At 41.4% G+C, this 23,473-nt stretch overlaps 1 protein-coding gene across 1 annotated transcript in view; it reads right to left on the minus strand.

Moving 5' to 3' along the window:
• Positions 1–701: 701 nt before the first annotated feature.
• Positions 702–23,473, minus strand: part of LOC122739128 (probable E3 ubiquitin-protein ligase makorin-2) — a 33,011-nt gene continuing 10,239 nt past the window's right edge. The window contains 1 exon segment of the mRNA XM_043980969.1: positions 702–842. Coding sequence (XP_043836904.1) covers positions 702–842 — 141 coding nt within the window.

Genomic DNA, 23,473 nt, shown 5'->3' on the forward strand with positions numbered 1-23,473 from the left:
CAGTCAGTCAGTCAATCAACAGGCTTTTATTAAGTAGGGTTCCTTCAGAAGCAGCATGATGGCCTGTAATTATGCACCGATATGAAAATCAATATGCAGACAATGTGATTAAAACCCCAGGCGCCACTGGCATCCAAACATGAGCTTTAATTGTGCCTGGGTCGGGGGTCTTCATGCCCTGTGTGTGAAGCAGTAGCAGGAGGGTCCCCCCTTTTCAAGGGAAATTAATTACACCCATGATTCCCAATCCCAGGGGCCCCTCTTCTTAACCTTGCTCTCTCGAATCCCAGCGTGCTCTAAAGAACAGTGTTTAAACATATGGCATGCGGGCATTGAGTGTTCTCACCGCTGCTGCGGGTCACCCGCAGCTCGGGTGCCTCCTCGCCTCTGAATTATTTTGTTATCTAGCCTAGTCTACACAGATTGCAGCCAATGAAGAAAAGGTCCTAATTTGTCAGCTCTTGGGGGGGGGGGGCGGCGGGGGAGGGGAAGTGTTTACTGCCAGAGGGAAAAGAAAAGGGGGGTGGGGGGATTAGCTAGTTCATTTTGTTGATTTGACGGTGTTGCTTCTTTTCAGATATGCCCTGAAAGGGGGATGGCCCAGAGCCATGCATTCCTGATTAGAGATGGAAGGCGGATAAAGAAAGCTGAATGTGGGGGGTTGAGGCAGCGGCCACAAAGCTTGCTTAGCCTAGCGGTTCTCAGTCATTGGCAAGGCTGGATGAAGAGATGGATTTTTCAGGGGGTGGGTTCTCACTCCTGGCTTCCGACAGCGAGACATGGTGATAGTTGTCAGAATTCAGGGCTGGCAAGTCTCTGAATGGAGTCACTGATGAGTATATCTGGAAAAAGGGGGCCGGAAAAAGCAGTCAGCCACCCGCCCCCTCCCTCCCTGTGCCCAGGATTGAAGAGTCACCGCAGTGCAGGTGTGCCAACAAGCCTTGGGGAGCAGCTTCCCTCTGGAAGCAGACACCAGTTGGGGAAAGGGCCAAGCCAAGTCATTTTCTTTTTTCCTTTTTAAGAGAACAAACCAATAAGGGAATTGGCAAAAGATCCGGCTCCTGTTCCTAGACAGGGTGAGGAGATGGGCGGCAAAAGAAGCCAAAGTGAATGGGAGGGGGAGGGGGAAAGGTTGGAAATGAATATATCACCAGCAGGTGCCGATAAGGCCTTTCTTTGCAGTTAATAAAATAACAGGAGAGAAGTGATGGAGGAACACCACATTTGGAGGCCGCTGTTGCCCAAGTCACGTGAGGTCTCTTAGGAAAGGGAGTTTGGGATTAAGTCAGAATTAAAATGGGCTTGGCTTTTATAGTGTGCCCATTTCTTCCCCTCTTTCTGCAGCAGATGGTTTTACTGGGATTCCAAAATTTCTAGCCCTCACAGGATGGCTTTTTTTCCTGTTTTGAATGACTTCATGTAAAAACCAATGTCTTTATTCCAGCACTATAATCATCTGAGATGACGTGGACCCCAAACTGGGTTTTTAATAATACATCAGTCATGTTTGTGCACGTGTATAGGTTATGTGTGGTGGCTCTTTGGCTTCTAGAACCTCCTCAAGGTCACCGGCTGGGACTGTGGGGAAAGAACAGCGAAGGGAGAATCAGTTTATCTGGATTCTGGCCACCGTTCTGATTGGCTATGTGACTTTGGCCAAGAAAGTCTGTTAAACCCAGTTTCTCGCTTGTAAAATGAAGGTGTTGAACTAGGCAACTTTAAGGTGTAATCGCATCTTATTTTCTCTGTTCTAAGAGCCCTTCCATCTCCCACACTCTAAGTCCTAGGATGTAAACTCTGGCATTTTCTGTTCTGAGTCCTAAGGTCCCTTCCTGAGCTGCCTTTCTGTTTCTTTGTATTCCAAATCCTAATGCACTAGGTTATTGCCTTGGGTTACTTTCACTCTGATCCTGACGGAATGAAAGCAGGGAGGGATGGGGGGGGGGGGGAAGGGAGAAAGGGAGGAGCTGGGAGAGAAGCCTTTGGCGGCATTGAAATGGTAAAGGGAGCCAGTGATGCTTGAATCTGGTCTGTCAGTCTTGACATCAGATGCCTCCACAGCAGAGTAGGAGGCTCAGTCATATGTCATCCCTGGTGATATCCATCTTTTAATAAGTCTAGTAAGAAAAAACAAAAATGTATTCTGGTTCATCTTGGGCTCATCAGCTTTCAAAAATATTTCCCATTTGTATGATCATCTTATGCCATATGATACACGGGACTTACTTAAAATTGCAAGTCACAGAAACCCCATGGGTTTCTTAAATTCTAGGCTCCGGGTTGGAGTGTGTTGGGATAAATCCTTTTTCTTGCCTTGGCTGTCTCCCTGGTCGAGTCCATTAGGCAATTTCCTATTGCCAGTGCCTCCCTGTGATCCCTGTGCTCTGCCTCCATGACAAGGCAGTGCCGTTCAATCCAAGCCAATGCTCACAGGCTGCACTGAGCTGTCAAGGTGCAAAGCCAAACCAAGCCCTATTTAATGGGGAAGAAAGTTGTGATCTTGTCCAGGAGATGTGTAACTCATGGTTTTGTTTCCTGCCATTCTATGCTAATTAGAGCATGAGATTCACTTGCCTCCCTTCGGCACTGACAAAAAGATGATCCCTTTTGTTTCCAGGAAGCATGTGAGAGAGCATCGAATGCCCCAAACTGAGCACTCCAGACATGCCTGCAAACCTATCTCTTTAAGAGAAAAGTGCATTTTTAAGGGACAATGGTTATTATGGGACTTCATCGTGGTGGTCCAGAATAACAGTTAGCTACTTTGGACCAGCCAGACAGACATGCTGGGCCAAACACAGAGAGCTATGAATTCTGACCCAACCTCTACCCTCTCTTACCACACTAAAGTCAGAACAGCTAATTAGGGGATGATAAGATAGTAGCTCTGAGCAAGCTGAAGAGACAACCATCTCTCTACCATGCTAGGGCTTCCTCTATACAGTTGTGTTTGTAAGGCTGGCCCATTTTGCTTCTATTTTAGAGTTAATTCCCTTGAGAAGAGGGAGAGAAATAGTAAGCCAGGCAAGACCTCTTGGTACAGTACAGCTTTGGGGGAGTGTTCCCAAGTGACTTTCCCTGTGAGTCTGTTTTCTCTTGTGAGTTTCATGTCCAGGAGGAAGTCTTGTGTGCCAAGTCAAATTGAAAGCTGCCTGAGATCTTTTAAATTTTAATTAAATTATATATTTGATTCTACATTTTAAAAATGAAAAAGAGTATCTTCAGTTTTTAACTCTTGCTTCATTTCTTTTTCTTTTTTTTCTTTTCTTTTCTTTGTTTTTTTTTGTTTTTTTTTTTGGTGAGGCAATTGCCCAGGGTCACATAGTTAGTGTTAAGTATCTGAGACTGGATTTGAACTCAGATCCTTCTGAATTCAGGGCCAGTGCTCTATCCACTGCACCACCTAGCTGCCCCTCTTGCTTTGTTTCTTACTTGTAGTCATGTAGTCCTGGTAGAAAATCTATTTCCCTTCAAGTCTCTTGCTTACAGATTCTGTTTTTGGATTTTTGGGTATCTCAGGATTTATGATTATTCTTTATAGTGATCAGTGCCTTCTGTTGATTCATATCTCCAGTCTTAGTTCCTGAATTGGGGCTTTATGCCAGTGAGATGGCCAGGCTCTGCCCCCTAATGAACTTTTAATTAGGGTACTCAGTCCTACTTGGTCTCAACCTGAATCACCTTGTCTCCTCTATTGAGTTCCATCTCCTGGGGGGGGGGGGGCCGGGCCTCGGAGATTGTCTACAATGCACTGATTCCAAATATTTTTTGTTCATTTAACCCCTTACAAAAAATTGCTTTCAGGGAATTTGGTGATTCTTAAGTTGTTTCTCTTAGATCTGTTTTCCAGGTCAATTGTTTTAATATCAGATGTGCTACATTTTCTACTTTTCATTCTTTTAACTTTGTTCTAATATTTCTTATTGTGAACCTTTCCAATAACTTAATCTGCAGCTTATAATATTTTTCAATTATTTACTGCTTAAGGCACTATTAGAGATTTTCTAGCACAAATACCTTGGACCATTCTTATAAACTCTCAAGGAGTTTGCAAATCACTAAATGGGAACCATTCATCTACATTAAGAATATTAGTAGACTTTAGGCCCCCCTGGACCTTTAAGGCCCTTTGTAGCATCTGGAGTGTCCAGGCCTGAGTGTTACTATATGCAGGCTGGTTGCTACAACTTCCAAGGTTCACTCTATGAGTTTCTGACCACCCTTGGGCTTTTTTGTAGATTCTCTCTGCTCTTGTTGCCTCAGGCATTTTAATTTTGCAGGCTACAGGTGAATCTTTCTTTAAAATGGTGTCATTGTAAGTTTCTTGTGACTGTTGAGCTAGAGGAACAACACCAAATTCTCTCCTGACTCATAATAGACTAGGATTTCTCATCTCTCATTAACATTCTTACAACACCCAGCTTTTGGTACATCTCTTTTGAGTTGTGTAAGGACCAAATTTAGTATGGGAAGAGTTAATTGGGTGGCTTGCCTTAATATTGGGGTAAGAAAAGAAATTAACAGCCTCTTTCAAAAACACAAAACAGATTTATTAATGGGAACAAGTTTAAAACACAAGTGAGGTTAATAGAGCTAGGAACAATGTATAAATCTCTGGGGTAAAAAGGCCCCAGGCACCCCCAACCTGCCTCCAGCCAACCTAGCTCCAAAGAGTTAGCTTTGCCTCAAAAACACAAACTCACCACCATACAAAATCTGTAGCTCTAAGGAGAATTAGCTTGTGGTCTCTTCTGTTTTGGTCTGAAGGTCAAACACCAGCAGCTCCTCTAACAGTCTACCTTCCTTCTCCATTTCCCTCAGAACCAACTCTCCTCAGAAAAACTCTCTAACTGCCTTTAACCGTCTCCCCCACAGAAAGGGGGTGGTTCTTAGTCATGCTGAGTCTCCAATTGGCTCAGCACACCCACATGGGCTGTCCCCATTATAATATGGCCAGGCCCATGTGGGCATGGGGGAGCTTTTAGGGGAGGCTTAGTTACTTAGTTTCAATAAATGTTCCCTGTGGTCAGAGTTCCTCTTGTTTGTTCAACTATCTCCCAAAGTACGCACCCATCTTCTCTTAGGCTTCTCAAGCCTACATTTTTTTCAGTCTGACCATAATAAAGCAAAGATAGGGTCATGAAAACCCCAAATCAGAATTAATTCTTTACAGTTGTCTATTACTGATGCAGTCACCAAGGAACTTTTCACTAAAGTAGTGGAAAGAGTTAAAATTTGAAGTTAGGAGAGACATGGGTTCACATCCTACTTTAATAGTCATGTGACCGTAATCAAGTTGATCACAGTCACTCTGAGCCTCTGTTTCTTCATCCGTAAGATGGATAACAATACCTATAATACATTACTTGTGAGGTCATTGTGAAGATCAAGTGTGATAATGTTTACAAAGCACTTTGTAAAATTAAAGTACTATGGAAATGTCAGTAAGGTTATACCAAAAGACTGGAAGGGAAGGGCATCATGGAATAAAGGAATTTGTGTTGTCCATTCTTCTGGATAAGAGGTAGCTAATGACAGTGAATAAAGTGTTCGGCTTAGGCTCAGAAATACCTCAGTCTGAATCCTGCCTCAGATAATTACTAGTTGTGTGATCCTGAGTAAGTCACTTAATCTCTCTCAGTCTCAGTTTCCTCATTTATAAGAAACATAAGAGTACCTATCTCTTTGAGTTGTTGTGAGAATCAAACAAGATAACATATGTGCAATCCTTTAAGTGCTATATAAATGCTGTCTATTATTATTTATATATAATAAATTATTGTTTTCAGAAAAAAGTAATCAATAAATGCAATATATAAACAATAATAATTAGAGAATTAGAGAGATTGTGCTGTGAGAAAATAATGGGTTTTGGAACACCCAAAGGCCCCAGCTCGAGGGGATTGATTGGATTGACTAAGATTGATTGACTTTGCTGATTTACTCACTTAAAGTTAATTCAATTAAAACCACACCTGCCTGGCCCTCAAGAGGGTATGTTCTCAGAGGCTGTGGGCCCTGATCTCAACATGGGACTACCCTCAAGTCCAGTGAACCAATGATTTGGGTGATGCTAGCCAATTAGCTTGAAGCAGTGTGTAAGGACCATGTCTCCAGAGGCAGAGTAAGCTTCCATTCTCAGTTGCTCTTTCAAACAGGCTCGTGGTGGAGGATTTGGGAGAAGAAGCAGGCCAGGCTGAACTCATCTCTCCTCTAAGGTAGACAGGCCTTTTCTTAACTTTCTGACCCAGGTGTTCTCTTTTTACTAATACTTGGTATGCTTTAATAAATGTTTAATGCCTTAAAACTGGTGCTAAAGCTTCTAATTTATAAGTAACAAATATATTAGGAACCCCAGCTAATGTTCCCTAAACTTGGGACAGAAATAAGGCAACCACACATTTAATGTCACAGCATCATAATGAACAGAAAGCTACCTTCTGACAAGAAATATGGATTCAAGTCCCACTCCTGACATATACTGGCTGTGTGACATTAAGCAAGTCACTTCAAATCTCAGTGCCACACACACAGCTTTCTAAGATTCCAAATTGCAGCAGAGGTACTGATCTGCACCTGTAAAGGGAATTTCCTTATTGTAACTAATGAAATCACAGTTGGGGCCCATCCCTTCACCCCGCCTTACCCCTACCCACCCTGTTGAAACTCCCATTTCTATCATGCTTTAAACAAAGCACTCCCTGCCCCTGATAACAACAACAACCCCATGAAAAAGGTAGTACAAGTATTACTATCCCTGTTTTAGAGATGAGGAAACAGGCTCAGAGAGGTTGTGACTTGCCCATTATCACCCAGATAATGAATGTTCAAGCCAGGAGTCAAATCATAGGTTAGGATGACTGGCTGACTTTTACATGTGCACAGTCATACAGCAGAATTTGGAAGATTCTGGCTTAGATATGAATGAACATTGCATTTTCGATATCAGCTCGGCCGCTTACTACCAAGGAAAAGACCTTGGACAAGTCACACCTCTATGAGCTTCAGTTTCCTCTTTTGTAATATGGCCATAATCCTCAAAGACCTCAATCTTATTAGAATTGGCTCGAGGAGGGAATAATGTACACACTCAATTGGGTGGATTAATCTCTCTTACCCCTGCAGGAAAATAGGAGGGGAAGGGGATAAAGACAGAGGGGCAAAAGAAGGAAGGGCAGAGTGGGGGAGGGGACAGACAGAAGCAAATCCCTTTTGAAGAGTGATAGGATGAAAGAAGATGGATAATAGAATAAATATCATAGGGAAGGGAATAGGATGGAAGGGAAGCAGTTAACAATAGTAATCATGAAAAAGAGAAAAGGGGGAAACTTGTACAAAAAATATTTATAGCAACTCTTGGTGGAGGCTAAGAATTGAGAATCAAGGGAATGTCCATCAACTGAGGAATGATGGAAGAAGCTGTGCTATATGATTGTAGTGGAATGGTCTTGTGCTACAGTAAATGACAAACAGGATGATCCCCGAAAAACCTGGAAAGCCTAATGAACATCGATGTATAGTTAAATGAGCAGAGCTGGGAGGACATTGTGCATAGTGACAGTAGTATTGTTCAGTGAGCAATTGTGAATGACTTAACTACTCTCAGCAATGCAATGATCCAAGACAATCCCAAGGAACTAATGAGGAAGCTTACTATGCACCCCCATAGAAAGAACTGATAAAAAGAACACTTGTGGATTGTACATATATAACCTGGTTGCGATCTTGTGAAGGGGGGATGAAAGGGAGGGAGGGAGGGAGAAAAATTTGGAACTCTAAATGTTATGAAAATGAATGTTGAAAACTACCCTTACATGTAACTGGAAAAAAAAGATTTGCATTTTCTCAGCTATGCTATGCTATGGGAAATAAGGATGTTATCGGATATTTAAGTCCAGGAATGGAATCCATTCCTTTGTGAGAAAGAAGGAAAAATGTAAAGCATTGTTTGAGGTTTGAATCTCTTTGTTATAACGCTCTTCCACTTAACACAGCATTCAGCTGAGCATTCACAACATGGATTTGGCCTGGCCATATCTCAGCCACATAGTAATAAAAGAAAAAGAAAAGATGTTAAATAAATAAATAAATAAATTTTTTTAAAAAAGTAATATGGCCATAATCATCATCATAGTAATTCCCTGCCTTATAGGTGTGACCATTTCTCTAAGGAGCTTACTTGATGAAGGCTTGGTGGGGCTGGAGAACAGCACCTAACTCCACCTCACAAAGATGTGATGAAAGTGTTTTGTGAATATTAAAGTTACCATGCAAATGCAAGCTCTGAGTCCTTTCATTTGTAGGAGGTCTACTTCATGGTTCGAATTTATTTTTTTTTACTTAAGAAAACATGCCTAGGAGAAGAAAAGTTAAAAGTAAAAAAATCAATAATTTCATCTTGTCTGTAACATTCTATGTGCGTTTCATCTCTCAGTGTGGAATAGTTTCTACAATTTCATTTTCCATCATTTTGACTTTTATGACTTGTGCATAGTAGGCATTAAGTAAATATTAGTTGAATGAATTAGTTTCCTTCCAAACTAACTCGGCTTATTCCTGACCTTTCGGAGGAATGAATTACTCACTGTCCTTGTGATGTGAATTTGGTCTCTTCATTCCCTATCAGATAAACCTAGCAATGCCTCTTCAGAGAAATCATTATACCTGGGGAATTCCTTTGAAAATTGAAATGAAAAAGGTTCTTAGGCAAGACGGTCTGGGCCTGTATCAGATCCCACACTTTGTCTTTTTCAGTTCAGGGACTAAGGGTAGATTTGAGATTGTAAATGTGGAAGACACAGTCATAAAGACTTCCTTGGAGATGTGCTATTCTCTGTACTGGAGGGACCAATTAGGTAGTTTCTGAGAATGGTGCCTACATTTGTGGAGAGGTTATATCTGACTGCAAAAAAATTGGCAAAGATGTACATATAAGTGTTATCACTTCGTGTCATCTGGCAACTAATCTGGGCCTGTCGTATAGTATTTCCCAAGTTGAAATGGTCCTTTTTCCTTTACTGCAAGTTCCACCTACAAAGTTAAGTCTGTGCTCTACTAAGTAATGGTATTATTGAGCTTCGAGTCTTAGGGGAAAATTATAGATTGGGTGAAATTAGCAAGAATCATAGAATGTTAGAACTGTGTAAGGCCATAGACAAGAGTATAGAATGTTAGAACAGGTAGAGACTATCCATCCAGTCCAAGTCCCTCTTTTTTGTTGGAAATGAAACTGGAGACCAGAAAAAGGAAATTGGTTTGCCCAAGGTAGATGAAGTCCACTATCTGCTTATTTCCAGCAATACTATATGCATTATGCATCGTGCTAAATGCCAGCATGAGAAGCTCATACTTTTTTCTAAAGGAAAAAGGGAGCCAGTGAAACTTTTTGAGTAGGGACGTGACATGGTCATACTTGTTCCTTAAGTAGATCCCTTTGGCAGCTTTGTACATTAGAGAGAGCCTAGGGTCAGTGAGACCAGTTAAGATGCTATTACAGTAGTTCCAATAAGAGGTGATTAGTCTTGATAGTAATTATGTGAGTAGAGAGAAGAGGATGGATGCAAGAGTCATTAAAGAGTTAGAATTGAGCAGGCTTGGAATTGATTAGGGATCAGAAGTGTGTGTGTGTGTGTGTGTGTGTGTGTGTGTGTGTGTGTGTGTGTGTGTAAAGGGGAGAGAGGAAGAGAGGGAGGGAGGGAAAGGGAAGGAGAGGGAGAAACTAAGACAGACATTAAGGATTGTGTGACTGAGGGGATGCTAGTGCCCTAGCTATAAATAAGGAAATCTGGAGGGTTATCAGTTGATGGGGGAATAATTTTTATCATGTTTAATTTGAGATTAGAAATCCAGGTAGAAACAAGCCAGTGGCAATGCAAAATTGGAATTCGGGATTGGGGAGCATTGATTTTTGTAGAGATAATTATACACATAGGAGATAATGAGATCTCTAAGAGAATGAAAAGAACAGAGCCCAGGACAAAGCCTTGAGTGGCACCCATGTTTATTGGATGAAAGGTGGATGCTAGACCAACAAAGGAGAAGAGAGGAACTAGGAAAGGAAAATGTCATGGAAACCAAAGTTAGAAGAGAACATGCAAGAGGAGCATGTGGTCAGTGGTGTCAAAAGTTCCAGAGAAGAATTTAGAGAGACTATGAAAAAGCCTTTGGACTCAGAAGCTGAGATCCTTCTTAACCTAGGAGGGAGCAGTTTGGGGAAAGGTATAGTCAGAAAGTATGATGTAAGGTAAAAAAAGAGGAGTGATTGGAGAGGAATTGTAAGTGGCAAGTGTAGTCACCTCTTTCTAGGAATTAGGAAGTGAAGATACAGAAAGCATGGGCGTGGGGGAATAGGGCAATAGCTTGGACTTGGTTGTTGTCCTTTGGTCTCAAAGAGAACCAAAATGACATCACTTTGTTGGAGCCAAAGTATAGTTTGTCCAACTGTAGCTGGTCAGACCAATTATGAGCTTGGAAGATTCTACAACAGGTTGGGCACAAATAGTCCACATGAACATTTGGAGTAGAGATGTCTCTGAATTTGCACATCTCACATTTCTTTTGAGCTACTTCAATTCTGATTTACTCATAATGCACAGTGTTTTCTTTGACGCAGGCATGCCATGCTAGGTGGTCCTTTGCCATTGTCTCCCATGTCATACAGTCAATTCCAAAGTTCTTCAGAGAGACCTTGAGAATGTCCTTGTATTGCTTCTTCTGACCTCTGTGTGAGCACTTGCCTTGTCTGAGTTTCATGTAAAATAGTCTTTTAGGTAAATATACATTTGGCGTTTGAGCAACGTGGCCAGCCTATTGGAGTTGCACTCTGCAGTAGAGTTTGAATGTGGAGCAGTTTAGATCAAGAAAGGATCTCGTGACCAGTACTTTATCTTTACAGGTGATCTACAGAATCTTCCTAAGAGAATTCAAATGGAAAGAATTTAGTTCCCTGGCATGTCACTGGCATGTCCGGGTTTCATAGGCATATAACAATGAGGTTAGCACAACAGGTTTGTAGACCTCAAGTTAGGTAGATGGTCTAATACCACTTCTATCCCACACTTTCCTTTGCAGCCTCTCAGACACTGAACCAGCTCTGGGAATCTGCGCATCAACCTCATCATCAATGGGAACATCCCTGGAAAGTATACTGCCAAGGTAAGTGAACTTATCCCCAGCATTCAGTATTTCTCTATTTGCTGTAACCAATGGTTCCACATATAAATGATGTGGTACTGGCTAGTGGAGAACATGTGTTTTCTTGGTGTCAATTGTTAGGCCAAAATTAGCACAAGCAGCAGAGAATCGATCCATGCTCTGCTACATCTCAGCTTCAGAGGCTGCATTGAGTGCACAGTCATCTGCAAACAACAACAAAAAATGCACCAGATGTCTTCTTTCTAGGAGTTGGGAAGTGAAGATACAGGAAGTAGGAGAAGGAGCGGTGTAGGGTAATAGCTTGAAGTAATATATGCATCAAGTAAAACTTTTTTAAGGATTGGGAAAATCTGGACATGTTTATGTGTGCCAGGAAAGGATCCAGAGAAGGGAAGAGATTGAAGATACAAAAAAGAAAGGGAATAAGAGATGGGTTAAGCTTCTGAAGGAGATGGAAGGGAATGGGACCAAGGACACAGGGTTGGCCTTAAGGCACCCTTTCCTTAAAGACTAAGATGGAGGGGGGAAGAATGAATGAAAATGTAAATAGATTTTGAGATATGAAATGGAGAAGATGTAGGAGCTCCTTATGACCTCAGTTTTCTTAGTAAACGAGGAAATGTGATCTTTTTTGAGAGAGACTGGATAGGGGACTTAAGGAAAGGTGTGAAGGTTTGGAACATCTAATGAAATAAATGTGATAGAGAATTAGGGAAGAATAAAAGGCTCATCATGAAGCATTGGAGGCCCAGCTGAGATTAAATAACATGAATTTGAAGTAGATTCAGTGGGTACAGTTGCAGGACTTCCTCCAACAGAATGAAAATAGGAGGGAAGAAGACATATGACCCAGAGTTGAGCATTTTCAGGACATAAATAGTGATAAGACGAGGGAGCAGGAGATTTGGGATTGGAAGACAATGTATAGATGGACAGGCCAAAAATAGGGTCTTGACTGTGAAGGTAGGAAGGTGAAGATAGACAAGCAGAAGGAATCTCCTCAAAGGAGGAGAGATTGCCTAATGATACCAGCAGAGGTGAGTCCTTGGAAGTCAATGGGGAAAACAGTAAATAGATCACTCCTCCTCACCTAGAAGTCCAAGGCATGAGAGAAGGAGCAACCCATCCTAGAAAGGATACCCAGTCATGTGGTGAATTCTGGAGAGGTCTGGGCTTCTGTTGGTTGACCAACAGAAGAAGGGAAGAGAGGAGTCTGTTAATAGTAGAATAAGGGTTCTAGAGGGCCCAAAAATGGGCAGAGAAAGACTAGGTCTATGGAACGTTAAGGCTGATTGGATGGAGATGAAAGTTTAGAGAGAGAGAATAGAGGAAAAGGATTTTCACTTTTTCTAGAAAGCCATGCGAATCACAAGAATCAAGGGTATTCCTAGGAGGTGGGAGTTTGCAAGTCTTTGGCTGGGACATGGAGAAGTTGGTCATCAGTTTCTCTAGTTTGTCATTCAAAACAAGAGGGACCAAGGCATCATAGACTTAATAATGAAAAACGTTAAAGGCCATCAAGTCTAATGCTTTCATTTTTAAAAATTTTGAACATTTTTATTTAAAGTTTTGAGTTCCAAATTCCATCTCTCCCTCCTGCCTTTGCCCCTCTCCCCTCCCTAAAACAAAAAGCAATCAATCAGGTATAAGTTATACATGTGCAATTATGTACAATATTTCCATATTACTCATTTTGTATAAGAATACTCAAATAAAAGGAAAAATTAAAGAAAGTTAAAATGGCATGGTTCAATCTGCATTCAGTCACTATAAGTTCTTTCTCTGGAAGTAGATAATATGCTTCATCATTAGTCCTTTAGAATTTTCTTGGATCATTGTATTGCTGAGAACAGTTCAGTCTTCCACAGTTCTTCATCAAACAATATTGCTATTACTATGTACAATGTTCTCTGGTTCTGTTCACTTCACTATACATCAGTTCATATGTCTTTCCAGGTTTTTCTGAAATCATCCTGCTTATTTCTTATGGCAAAATAATATTCCATTTCAATCATATACCATAGCTTGTTTAGCCATTCCCCAATTAAAAAGGCATCCCTTCGATTTCCAATTCTTAGCCACCATAAAAAGAGCTGCTATAAATATTTTTGTACAAATAGAAAACCATATATGTTAACAGCTCCATCACTCATCCCAAGGGAATAGAATATATATGTAGTTCCCATTCTCCAAGACCCTCCAGTGTATTTGACTCCCTAAGGCTCAGGATCCCTGAGGAATCTGAGTTCCTAGGAGGTAGAAGGGATTGTTCTTATGACTGTGCCTCCACAGATTGAGCTGGACACATACTTGGTCTTCCGCTCCAAAGCCTTGTTCCAAGATGGCAGAGTATGAGGACTATTCAGAAGTTAACCCATCAAGTAGGACCAGTACTCTGCTCCACACAGTCTTGAGTCTCAGGTTGCATAGACTCTTCAGTGCCTTATTATTCTGTGGCTGGAGATGGTTCCTGGCCCATTGCCCATGGAATAGCAAGTGATGCCCATATTTCACAGGTATGATAGATGCCACTAGACTGTCATTTTTCAGGCATACATTGGTGAGTGGCGAGCGCCTCCCCTGGGTCACTAGGGAAGCTCTAACCACGTCTCATTTTACTCCTTGGCCATCTTCAGCAACTTTGTCACTACATGTACCATCTATATTCTTCCCCCTTTCTAGTTCTGAAACTAGAATCAAATTATTGCTGCCACTGCTACTGGGTAATATATGTCAGCCCAGTCAATCTACTGGTCTTCCTGTAACTCTCCAAACCAGAATTCTTCTACGTGGCCACCATTCCTTAGTATGAGTTGTCTCCCTCTATTAGCATAAACTCCTCAAAGGTGATGCTATCTTTACTTTTGTTTTTGTATTCCCAGCACTTACCATATATCAGGGCACTTAAGAAGATGTTTTTTCTTTCATTCATTCATTCATTCATTCATTCATTCATTCATTCATACATACATACATACATACATACATACATAAATCCTGGGTTTACTTCAAGCCTTCTGACTCTGAGTGTTCCATCTGCAAGTCTTTCCGTTGATTTTGCTGCCTGATTGATGTGAAGATTCCAAACCCTATAGAGAGAGCCACAGTGAGTGCTCCCACTCCCCAGTGCTAACATATTGTATTATTTGCCAAACAGTCATTCAACAACATGTTGTTTGGTTCTCAAAATACAGCAGGAATCACCACTTAGGATAATTGTGATAAACAGCAGGCTTTACTACACACACAGCAGCAATTAATAACACACGGTAGGAGCCCTGGGAAGCAGCAGTGACTGGGTGGGCTCCACAGACCAGTTTTTCCAAAAGAAGAACAACTCAGGGATTCTGCAATGGCATCCCACCATATCAAGGACATGGAATTGTCTTCCAATTGTCTGCCTCTTTAAGAAGAAATAAATGCAAAAGAGTAACCTCTTTAGGACCTTTGCTTCCCAGGTGACCTGGAATATTTATTAATAATGTTTTTTGATTGATCTCTCCAAGTCAAGAAGACATAATTACTGGCTATGTAACCTCTTTGGGTCTCACTTCCTCAACTGTAAAGTGAAAGGGTGGAGCTAAATGGTCTTTAATGTCCCTTTAAGTTCTAAGATAGCTAGGTGGCAACAGTATATAGAGGACTTGATGTGGAATCAGGAAGGCCTGAATTCAAATATGGACTTAGACTTAGTAACGGGCACTAAATAAATGCTTGTCCCCTTCCCCTGAGATCCTATGACCCCTAGTTCCTGCTTATTGTCACCTCGGGTTCTGAGTGGGATCCCTAAGACAGGAAGGAGCTTCCCCAGTCTAGACTTGGAGCATAGCTGTTCCAAGTCCACCGCTTTCCTTAACTATCCAAGAGTCTAACTTTTTCCATCAAGGCATTTTTTAAAATTATATTTTCTTTTCAAAATAAATCTCATTTTAGTGGTTATAGGCAAACTTTTTTTTTTAAGTAGGGCAATGAGGGTTAAGTGACTTGCCCAGGGTCATACAGCTAGTAAGTGTCAAGTGTCTGAGTCTGAATTTGAACTCAGGTCCTCCTGAATCCAAGGCCAGTGCTTTATCCACTGTGCCACCTAGCTACCCCTATAGACAAACTTTTAACCAATTTTGCATTTGTCGACAAGACACCATGAGCAGAAATTTAGCATTCTTGACCTTTGTTGTCCAGGAAAAGTGTGGTAGGGGGCCAAGACACTGAATGTGGAGTCAGAAGGATTCCACCCCAGAGCCATCAGAGACCTTAATCCCAGGCCTCTTGCTCCTTTTTACCTTCTAGCCTTCTGCACCACCCTCTAACCAGTTGGACACATGGTCTCCCCTATTTGCCCAGACTCAAAGACTGAAACTCAGCACCACCTTTCCAGCTCAGGAGATGATAATTTAATCATCATCAGAGCTAGGGCCTGCACCAGGCCAGAGGTTTCCTTGCTGAGGGGGTTGAGAATATGTTAACAGCTAGAGAAGGCCCAGACGTCAGACCTCTGGACATCCAACCATTGCCTTACCATTCCCTAGCTATCTGGCCTTGGTGCCTTCCACCTTGCCTGGGGAGAAAATACTCCCTTTCTTCCCTGCCAATAAAGCCAGCATCATAGTTGGGGCCTCCAGGCACAGCTCAGGCTTTTATTGGGAAATATGTGACAACTCACTTTCCCATGGCCCACAAACTTTCTTCTTCTCTCTGAATCTGGAGTCAAAGGCTGCTTAGGTAAAATGTTCCTTCCATTGCTACCTTTCCCCCACTCCCTCAGCCTCACCTCTCCTGTATCACTATCCTGTTCTACATTTTCCTACCATTGTGCCCTCTAACACCCTGTTTTCTTGTTTTAAAACTACTTCATATTAGACCTCTTCCTTCCAGGGGCTTTCTATCTTCTGTCTCCTTGAAATCATGGATTTAATCTCCCCCCTCAACCCTAAGGGGGGAAAAAAGCAAAATACTGTAGCCTTGGCTACTCTCTTCAGCATGGAATGCACCTCTTCTAATTTCACCTCACCACCACCCGCCCCCCCCCACACACCCTGCTCCTTCAAGGAAGGGAAAGTTTCATTTTTTTGTCTTGTATGTCCAATGGCTATCACATAATCAGTACTTAATAAATTCTTATTGATTAGCTAATTGGGTCCATAAAGGAGACTTTTGTTGTTGGTCCTTCATGTCTGACTCTTCATGACTCCATTTGCTGTTTTCCTGGCAGAGATACCAGAGTGGTTTGTCATTTCCTTCTCCAGCTCATTTTCCAGATGAGGAAACAGAGGCAAACAGGATTAGGTGACTTGCCCAGGGTCACACAGCTAGTAAGTGTCTGAGGCCAGATTTGAACTCAGGAAGATGAGTCTTCCTGACTCCAGGCCTGGCAATCTATCCATTGTGCCACCCCACTGCCCCTAAAGACTACACACTCTTCAATGTTCATTCCACCCAGATATATGATTCTCTTCAGATCTTGCTTTCTCTTATCTACCTGCCCCAAGTCATTTTCTCACTTTTCTTAAGAAATTCCTTACCTGGCTCTTCCACTTTATCCAACCCCTACTCTTCCCCTGGAGGACCCCAGTATATGTGGTAATGTTCCCTCAAACACTCCTGCTTCCCAATTCATCCACCTCCTTAGCTCCTATATACTCCACCTCAGCCACACACAGAGGTGTGGCCATCTTATCAACCACAAATGTTCTGCCTTCTTGCTTTTCACAAATCGCTCAGGGGCCATCGGCAGTCATCTTGACTTGTCTTGCCACTGGACTCCCATGACTGAAGGAGAGAGTGAGGCTGATGACTTTGCTCACTTAAATCCAATTCACTCACAAGTCAAGACATCACCCTCATGATGTCATTGGTCCTCTGAGAACAGAGGATGAACAACAACAAACAGCTTTCACTATGCACTCTGTAGGCACGCATGCTTGCTCTCCCAGGACAAGCAAGGCACTCCGGTTCTCATCTCTGTGATTTTCCACAGGCTGTTCTCCATATCTAGAGAGTGTGCTTCCCTCCCCACCTCCACCTTACAGAATCCATAGTTTCCTTCCAAGCTCAGCTCAAGTGCCAACTCCTAAGATAGAAGGAGGTCTATCTTAATTGACTTGGTTGGGAGGCCCCTCTCCCTAAATTTTTCCCATAGATTTTGTATTTATTTATGTGACTTCATGTTATTCTCCCCTATTCCTTCCCCCAATAAAATGTAAGCTCCCTGAGGTCAGGGATTATTTTTCTTTTGTCTTTGTATCTCCTGTGTCCGGCACAGAGAAAGCCTCTGCCTTTTCCCCTGTTCCTCCCCCATCCTAAATCTGCTCCTCATCTTCACCATGACCTCCAGTCATTCTCTCCCCCTTCTAGCTTTCCTAGTCTGCCTGCCCCACCCCCCTTACTTTCCTCCCTTGGAAATCTTGGCACCGGTTAACCAGTTCAACTTTGTATGATCATCTACCCTCATGTCTCTTGCTCCTTTTTGCCCTTACCTTTTCTTCTTTCCAAACCCCAGCTGCCAATTATCACTGCCATCAGCCTTCAATGCTCCTACTGCTGTGCTACCAAATACCACTTAGAGGAAATTCTGCTACCTTGCAAACCATTACAATTTTTTTGCCCTTTCATTTTCTTCTTCTTCTTCTTCTTCTTCTTCTTCTTCTTCTTCTTCTTCTTCTTCTTCTTCTTCTTCTTCTTCTTCTTCTTCTTCTGCAGGGCAATGAGGGTGGGTTGTTTTTGGTTTGGTTTGGTTTTTTGCAGGGCAGTGAGGGTTAAGTGACTAGCCCAGGATCAAACAGCTAGTAAGTGTCAAGTGTCTGAGGCTGGATTTGAACTCAGGTCCTCCTGAATCCAGGGCCAGTGCTCTATCCACTGCGCCACCTAGCTGCCCCTATTTTTTGGCCTTTCAAACTGCTTTACGCTGGTAAATGTGAGCTATGATTGTTATAAGGAGGCACAAAAATGTAAATGTTCTCAAAGCACGGTATAACTAGTAGGCTATCTCCTACCTAATCTGTCATCAATCATTCATGGATTTTGTACATTTTTACCTTCTGTCTGCCTGGCCCAGAGACCGTATTCTTGAATAACTCTGAGAAAAGGAAATGTTGCTCACAGTGACTAAATGATTGACTAGTCGGACATGATTTCTCTTCATCCTTCAAAGCCCATCCCTCCTGCCTCTTCCATGGAGCCTTCCCTACCTGCCTCTCTCCAATGGAAGTAATTTCTCCCTCTTCTGCTCTGTTGCCAGCAATGATTGAATGTACATACACAGCAGTGGTCCTGTGCAGTACTAGCTTGGAGGAGAGAATTAATTTCATTTCAACAACTATTTATTTATTCAGTACCCAGTAATCGATCAACAAGCACCATTAAGCACCTATTATGTGCTAGGAGACCTTACTAGGGCAATGGAGATGCAAAGACAGAAGCAAAACACTCCCTGTTATCAAAGAACTTACATTACATAAGGGGAGACAGCAGGAACACATGTGCGTATGGACAAGATCTCTACAAATAGCTGGAAGGTGATGAGGGAAAGAAGGGCTCCGGCAGCTAGAAGTTTGGACAGAACATGATGCTTGAACTGAGAATAAGCATGGATCCTTTGATGTGTCGGAAAGTCCATCCTTATGTGCTGGGTCCCTAGGCTAGGCACTGGGGTTACAAAAATGAAATAATAGCACTCATTTGTTAATATTTTATCTGCCCTCCAAGAATTCTGTCTTCTACGTCTACATCTCCCATCTCTGTGCCCAGTTTGAGAATGAACTTTCTCTTGACATTGTATTCTGAATGTGCTTCAAAGCTCTGCTCGGGTTCCTCCTCTTGCTCTAGGCTTTTCTTGATCATGTCCTCTCCACTGAAGGCTCTCACCCACTTGAAATTACTCTGCATTATTTTGCCTAACTTTGTATTCAATTCTATAAGAGCAAGTTATGTCCCTCTTCTAGAACATAAACTCATTGAAGTCAGACCCTGTTTCCTGTTGTCTCTGTGTCCTTAACAGATAGCAGGACACTGCTTTTCTCATAAGAGGTGGTTATAAATAGTTGAATTGATGCTGAATTTTCTATCCCTCCAGCAGGGACTAGCATATAGTAAATGCTAGATAAAATTTTATTTAATGAAATAATACTTCTTCCTCTAATCTACTGGAAGACTCAAATTTGATTTAGGTTAGGTTTGTGAACACTGAAGCACTATATAAATGTGAGTATTTGTTTCTTCACTTGAACTAACCATATAATCTTAGACATGGATTGTTATAGGCATAAGGGACCTTTGATATCATCTAGTTCACCCATTTTAGAGACCTTTCACCCACTCACTTGCATTCTCTGTGTCTCACAAATACTAAGTGAAAATTAATCAATCCACAATCATTTGTTAAGCACCTACTATGTGCTGGTCACTCATATAGGCCCTGATAGAATAATCAAATTAAAATAGTCCTTGTGCTTGAGTGGCTTATGGTCCAGTGAGGAGAGTCAGTATATTCATCTATAGCCATATACAAAACAGCTACAAGATATTTTTTGGGTGGAGAAGGTACTAGCAACTGGGGAAGGGGGGTTAGGAATGGCTTCATGCAGAAGGTGATTTTTGATCTGAACCTTGAAGGAAGTTTGGGAGTCTAAGAGGCAGAGATCAGAAGGAATGAGATTTAGCCTTTGCAAAGCATAGAGAGATGGAAGGAATATCATGTATGAGGAGAAATAAACAAGACCCTAGGAGGTGGAGGCAAGCCCAACTACCCAGGTGACTTAAAATGAGACCAAGAAGGGCCAACAACCTAACCCCAAAAGTAAAACAAGGAGGGGAGCCAGGGCTTGGCACAAACTTCATTTGAGGAATTAAAGCTGGAGAGATGGCAAATCCAAGAAAATATTTAATGGTATAAAAAATGACCCCAAATCTAAATATCTCCAAAAATGAAGAGAAAGTAACTGTAACAAGTACAAGTGGAGACTTATGGGTTTTCCACAAGGATTCCATTGAATACCTAAAAAAAGAAGTAAGATATAAAAATGAAATACAGTCTCTCAAAGAATTGAATAGAAAATAAATGGCTAGCAGAGAAAACTGGTGAATGTTACCTGAGAAATAGGCTTCCTGGAAACTAGAATAAACAAAACAGAAACCAGTGCTTCCATGAGAAAGCAAGAAGTATTAAAACAAAAGACTGAAAAAATGTAAGATACCTGATATTTTAAAACAGACCTGGAAAACAAGGGATGGAAAGATAATTTAAGCATCCTTGGACTCCCTGAAAACCATGATTTTTTTTTCAAGCCTAGACACTATATTTCAAGAAACATAAGTGAAAGCTGCTCATATCTCTTAGAACCAGAGAACAAAAGGGAGAAAGAAAGAATAGACCCATTACATCCTGGAAAAAAAAAAGAAAAAGATCCCATTTTTGCACAATCAAAATGCAGAGTTTCTAAGTCAAAGAAAAAATACTTCAAGCATGCAGAAAGAAGCAAGTTTAAGTATGAAGGAACCATAGTCAAGCTCACGCAAGGCCTACCACCCTCTACTATAATTAAGAGGAGAGCTTGAAGTACAGTAACATGCCAAAAGACAAAAGATTTAGGTTTACGAATAGGAATAACTGGCCTTACAATAAATAAGGGAACTTGGAATATAATATGCCAAAAGATTTAGGTTTACAAACAAGAATAACTTGCCATACAAAACTGTAATCCTACAGAGGGGAAAAATTGAATTTTATAAGGATTGAGGTGTTTTCAAGTAATTCTAATGAAAAGACCACAGTGGAATAGGAACGTTAGCATACAGTCAGTCACAAGAGCATGAAGAATCATAGAAAGGTAAATTCATGTGAGCAATTGGAAGGAGCTGTGTGATGATATAGTCCTAACATTCTAATGGGGGAGAAGAAACAAGTGGGTTTTTTTCCCCCAGAATCTTAATATCTTCAAAGATATTGAGGGAGTTAAATAAGAAAACTAGAGGACCTGAGCATGGATAGACTCTGTTCTGAGGGTTCTAAGAGGGCAAATGAGAAGGGAGAGTAAAAAGAAGACACTAGTGCAGAAAAGAGAAAGAAGCAGATAAATTTGCTATTTCTTATAATGTGGATATGTGAGAATGGTATATACATATGGAGGAAGGGGTAAGGGGGCAGACAGCAAAGGAACCTCAATTTCAATGGAAACAAATGAAAGATGCTTGAGCACAGAGGATGGTGTAGAAATGTAGCAATCTCAACAAGGAAGAATTTGAGGATGGGATGGTGAGGAGGGAAGTTGGGAGGAAAGCAAGAGGAAAGATAATGCCAGAGAGGAAGTAATCACAAGCAAAACAAATTTCCTAATTCCTGAAATGGCTTTAAATACTCATAAGGAGAAGAGAAAAGAAAAGAACTAGAATTTGGGGGATGCCTTAGATTTCCTATTAAGCAGTTGCAGAATGGATGAGCAGACAGTGATATATTGATGTAATGGAATATTGTTGAGTCAATCAGAAATGACAGGAGAGCCAATTTCAGAGAATCCTGGGTGGTATGACATGTCACAAAATGAAGTGAGGAAAACTGGGAGAACAATCTCTACAAAGTCAGCAACATTGTGAATAAAAACAACTTTAAAAGATGTAAGAATTCATATTAATTCAATGACCAACCATCTTTCTAGAGGACCTATGATGAAGCATGTTGCCTCACCTCCCATCAGAGGGGTGATGGACACAAAAATGCAGAAGACATCAATTTTCGGACATGGGAAGAGCAAATAAAAAGCAATATCAAAAGGGAGATAGTGCTAACAACCAGGGATCTGAGAAGGTCTTACATAAAAGGTAGCACCTGCATTGCATTATGATGAAAGCAAGGGATGGGAAATTTCCATGGATCTGCAGTCTCACTGATATGTTAGAGCATATACAGAAAATAAATATTTGTTGTATTGAATTGATTGACTTGACTGTGTAGGTTTAGAGTCCTAGCAGATGAAATTCTTAGGCTTTTTACAATTCATGTGACTGGTCATTAGGGAATGCCCTGTGGCAACCCATGATCAAGTTTGTCTTGTACCTCTCTCACCTGTATTGTAGTCCCTTGACTCACCAGTGATTTAAGGACTGTCTGGGGGATTGTATACACGGTGAAAATGCTGCTTTTTGCTTTTCATCCCACGTTTTATCTGTGTATATGATTTGGAATGCATTGTCTGTAATATATCTCTGGGATTAATATACCATTTTAAGCAGTTCTAAAGCAGTCAACAACTGTAATTCAATTACTGGTTGTTGAATTTTTCATGCTCTTCATCTCTTCCCCCCCCCCTCCACTTCCAATCCCTGCCATGGAGTCAAACTTTTTTTTTTTTTTTATGTAGCAGACGCCAATTTTGTGCCTCGCTGACTCACATAACAGTGGGTGTATTAAATGGTGAACAGTTGATCTGCATGAATTAAAGCGAGATATCTCGTAAGCCCCAAAGCTTTTAAACTTACAAACAGATATTAAGCAAGATGAGGTTGCCATGGAGAAGAGGTGGACGGATGCCAGTGTTCACCCTAAGGACTCTGAGCATACCTCTGCTTCGCAGGATCAAACAGGTCTCTCTCAATGAGGAGCCAGCATCAGTGACCACCCTGCTGGCTGGCTGACATGTTAATGATGCTTGACTTGGCTTGACTTGTGCTGTGTGTGTGTGTGTGTGTGTGTGTGTGTGTGTGTGTGTGTGTGTGTGTGTCTACAGTTGCTCATGCACATGTGTGGTGCTGATGAGTGTATGCTCTGGGTTTCTCCAAAGTCTATTCCAACACATTTTCTATCCTAGCAGCTGTAAATGCTATTAAACTGAAAAGGGTTATTAAATGAACAATTGTTGTTTCTGAGTTCATTGAAGCTACTGACTCTGTAATGCTGAAAATTTCTTCCATCAAGCTCTAGGCTTAGGTGTAAATAACCATACCCTTGCCTTACTGAATTTCTCTCTTTTTACAATCTCTCTCTCTCTCCCTCTCTCTCTCTCTCCCTCTCCCTCTCTCCCCCTCTCTCCCTTCCTCCCTTCCTCCTCTCCCTCTCACTCCCCCCTTTTTATTAAGTATATTATCTTAGTCAAGTCACTTAACCTTTCTTTGCCTCAGTTTCCTGATTTATAAAATCAGGAGAATGACTACCTGCCCTACTGAACTCTAAGGTTATGAAGGTCAAATAAGATTTAATATACCAAGTACCATGGGTGTCAAAGATTAAAACACTACATAAATGTCAGCTACTGTGATTAATAGGCAGTTAGATGACATAGTGGATAGAGTGCCAGGCCTGGTATCAGGGAAACTTATTTTTGTGAGTTCAAAT

This window comes from Dromiciops gliroides, chromosome 2 (genome assembly GCF_019393635.1).
Source record: "Dromiciops gliroides isolate mDroGli1 chromosome 2, mDroGli1.pri, whole genome shotgun sequence".
NCBI lineage: Eukaryota > Metazoa > Chordata > Mammalia > Microbiotheria > Microbiotheriidae > Dromiciops > Dromiciops gliroides.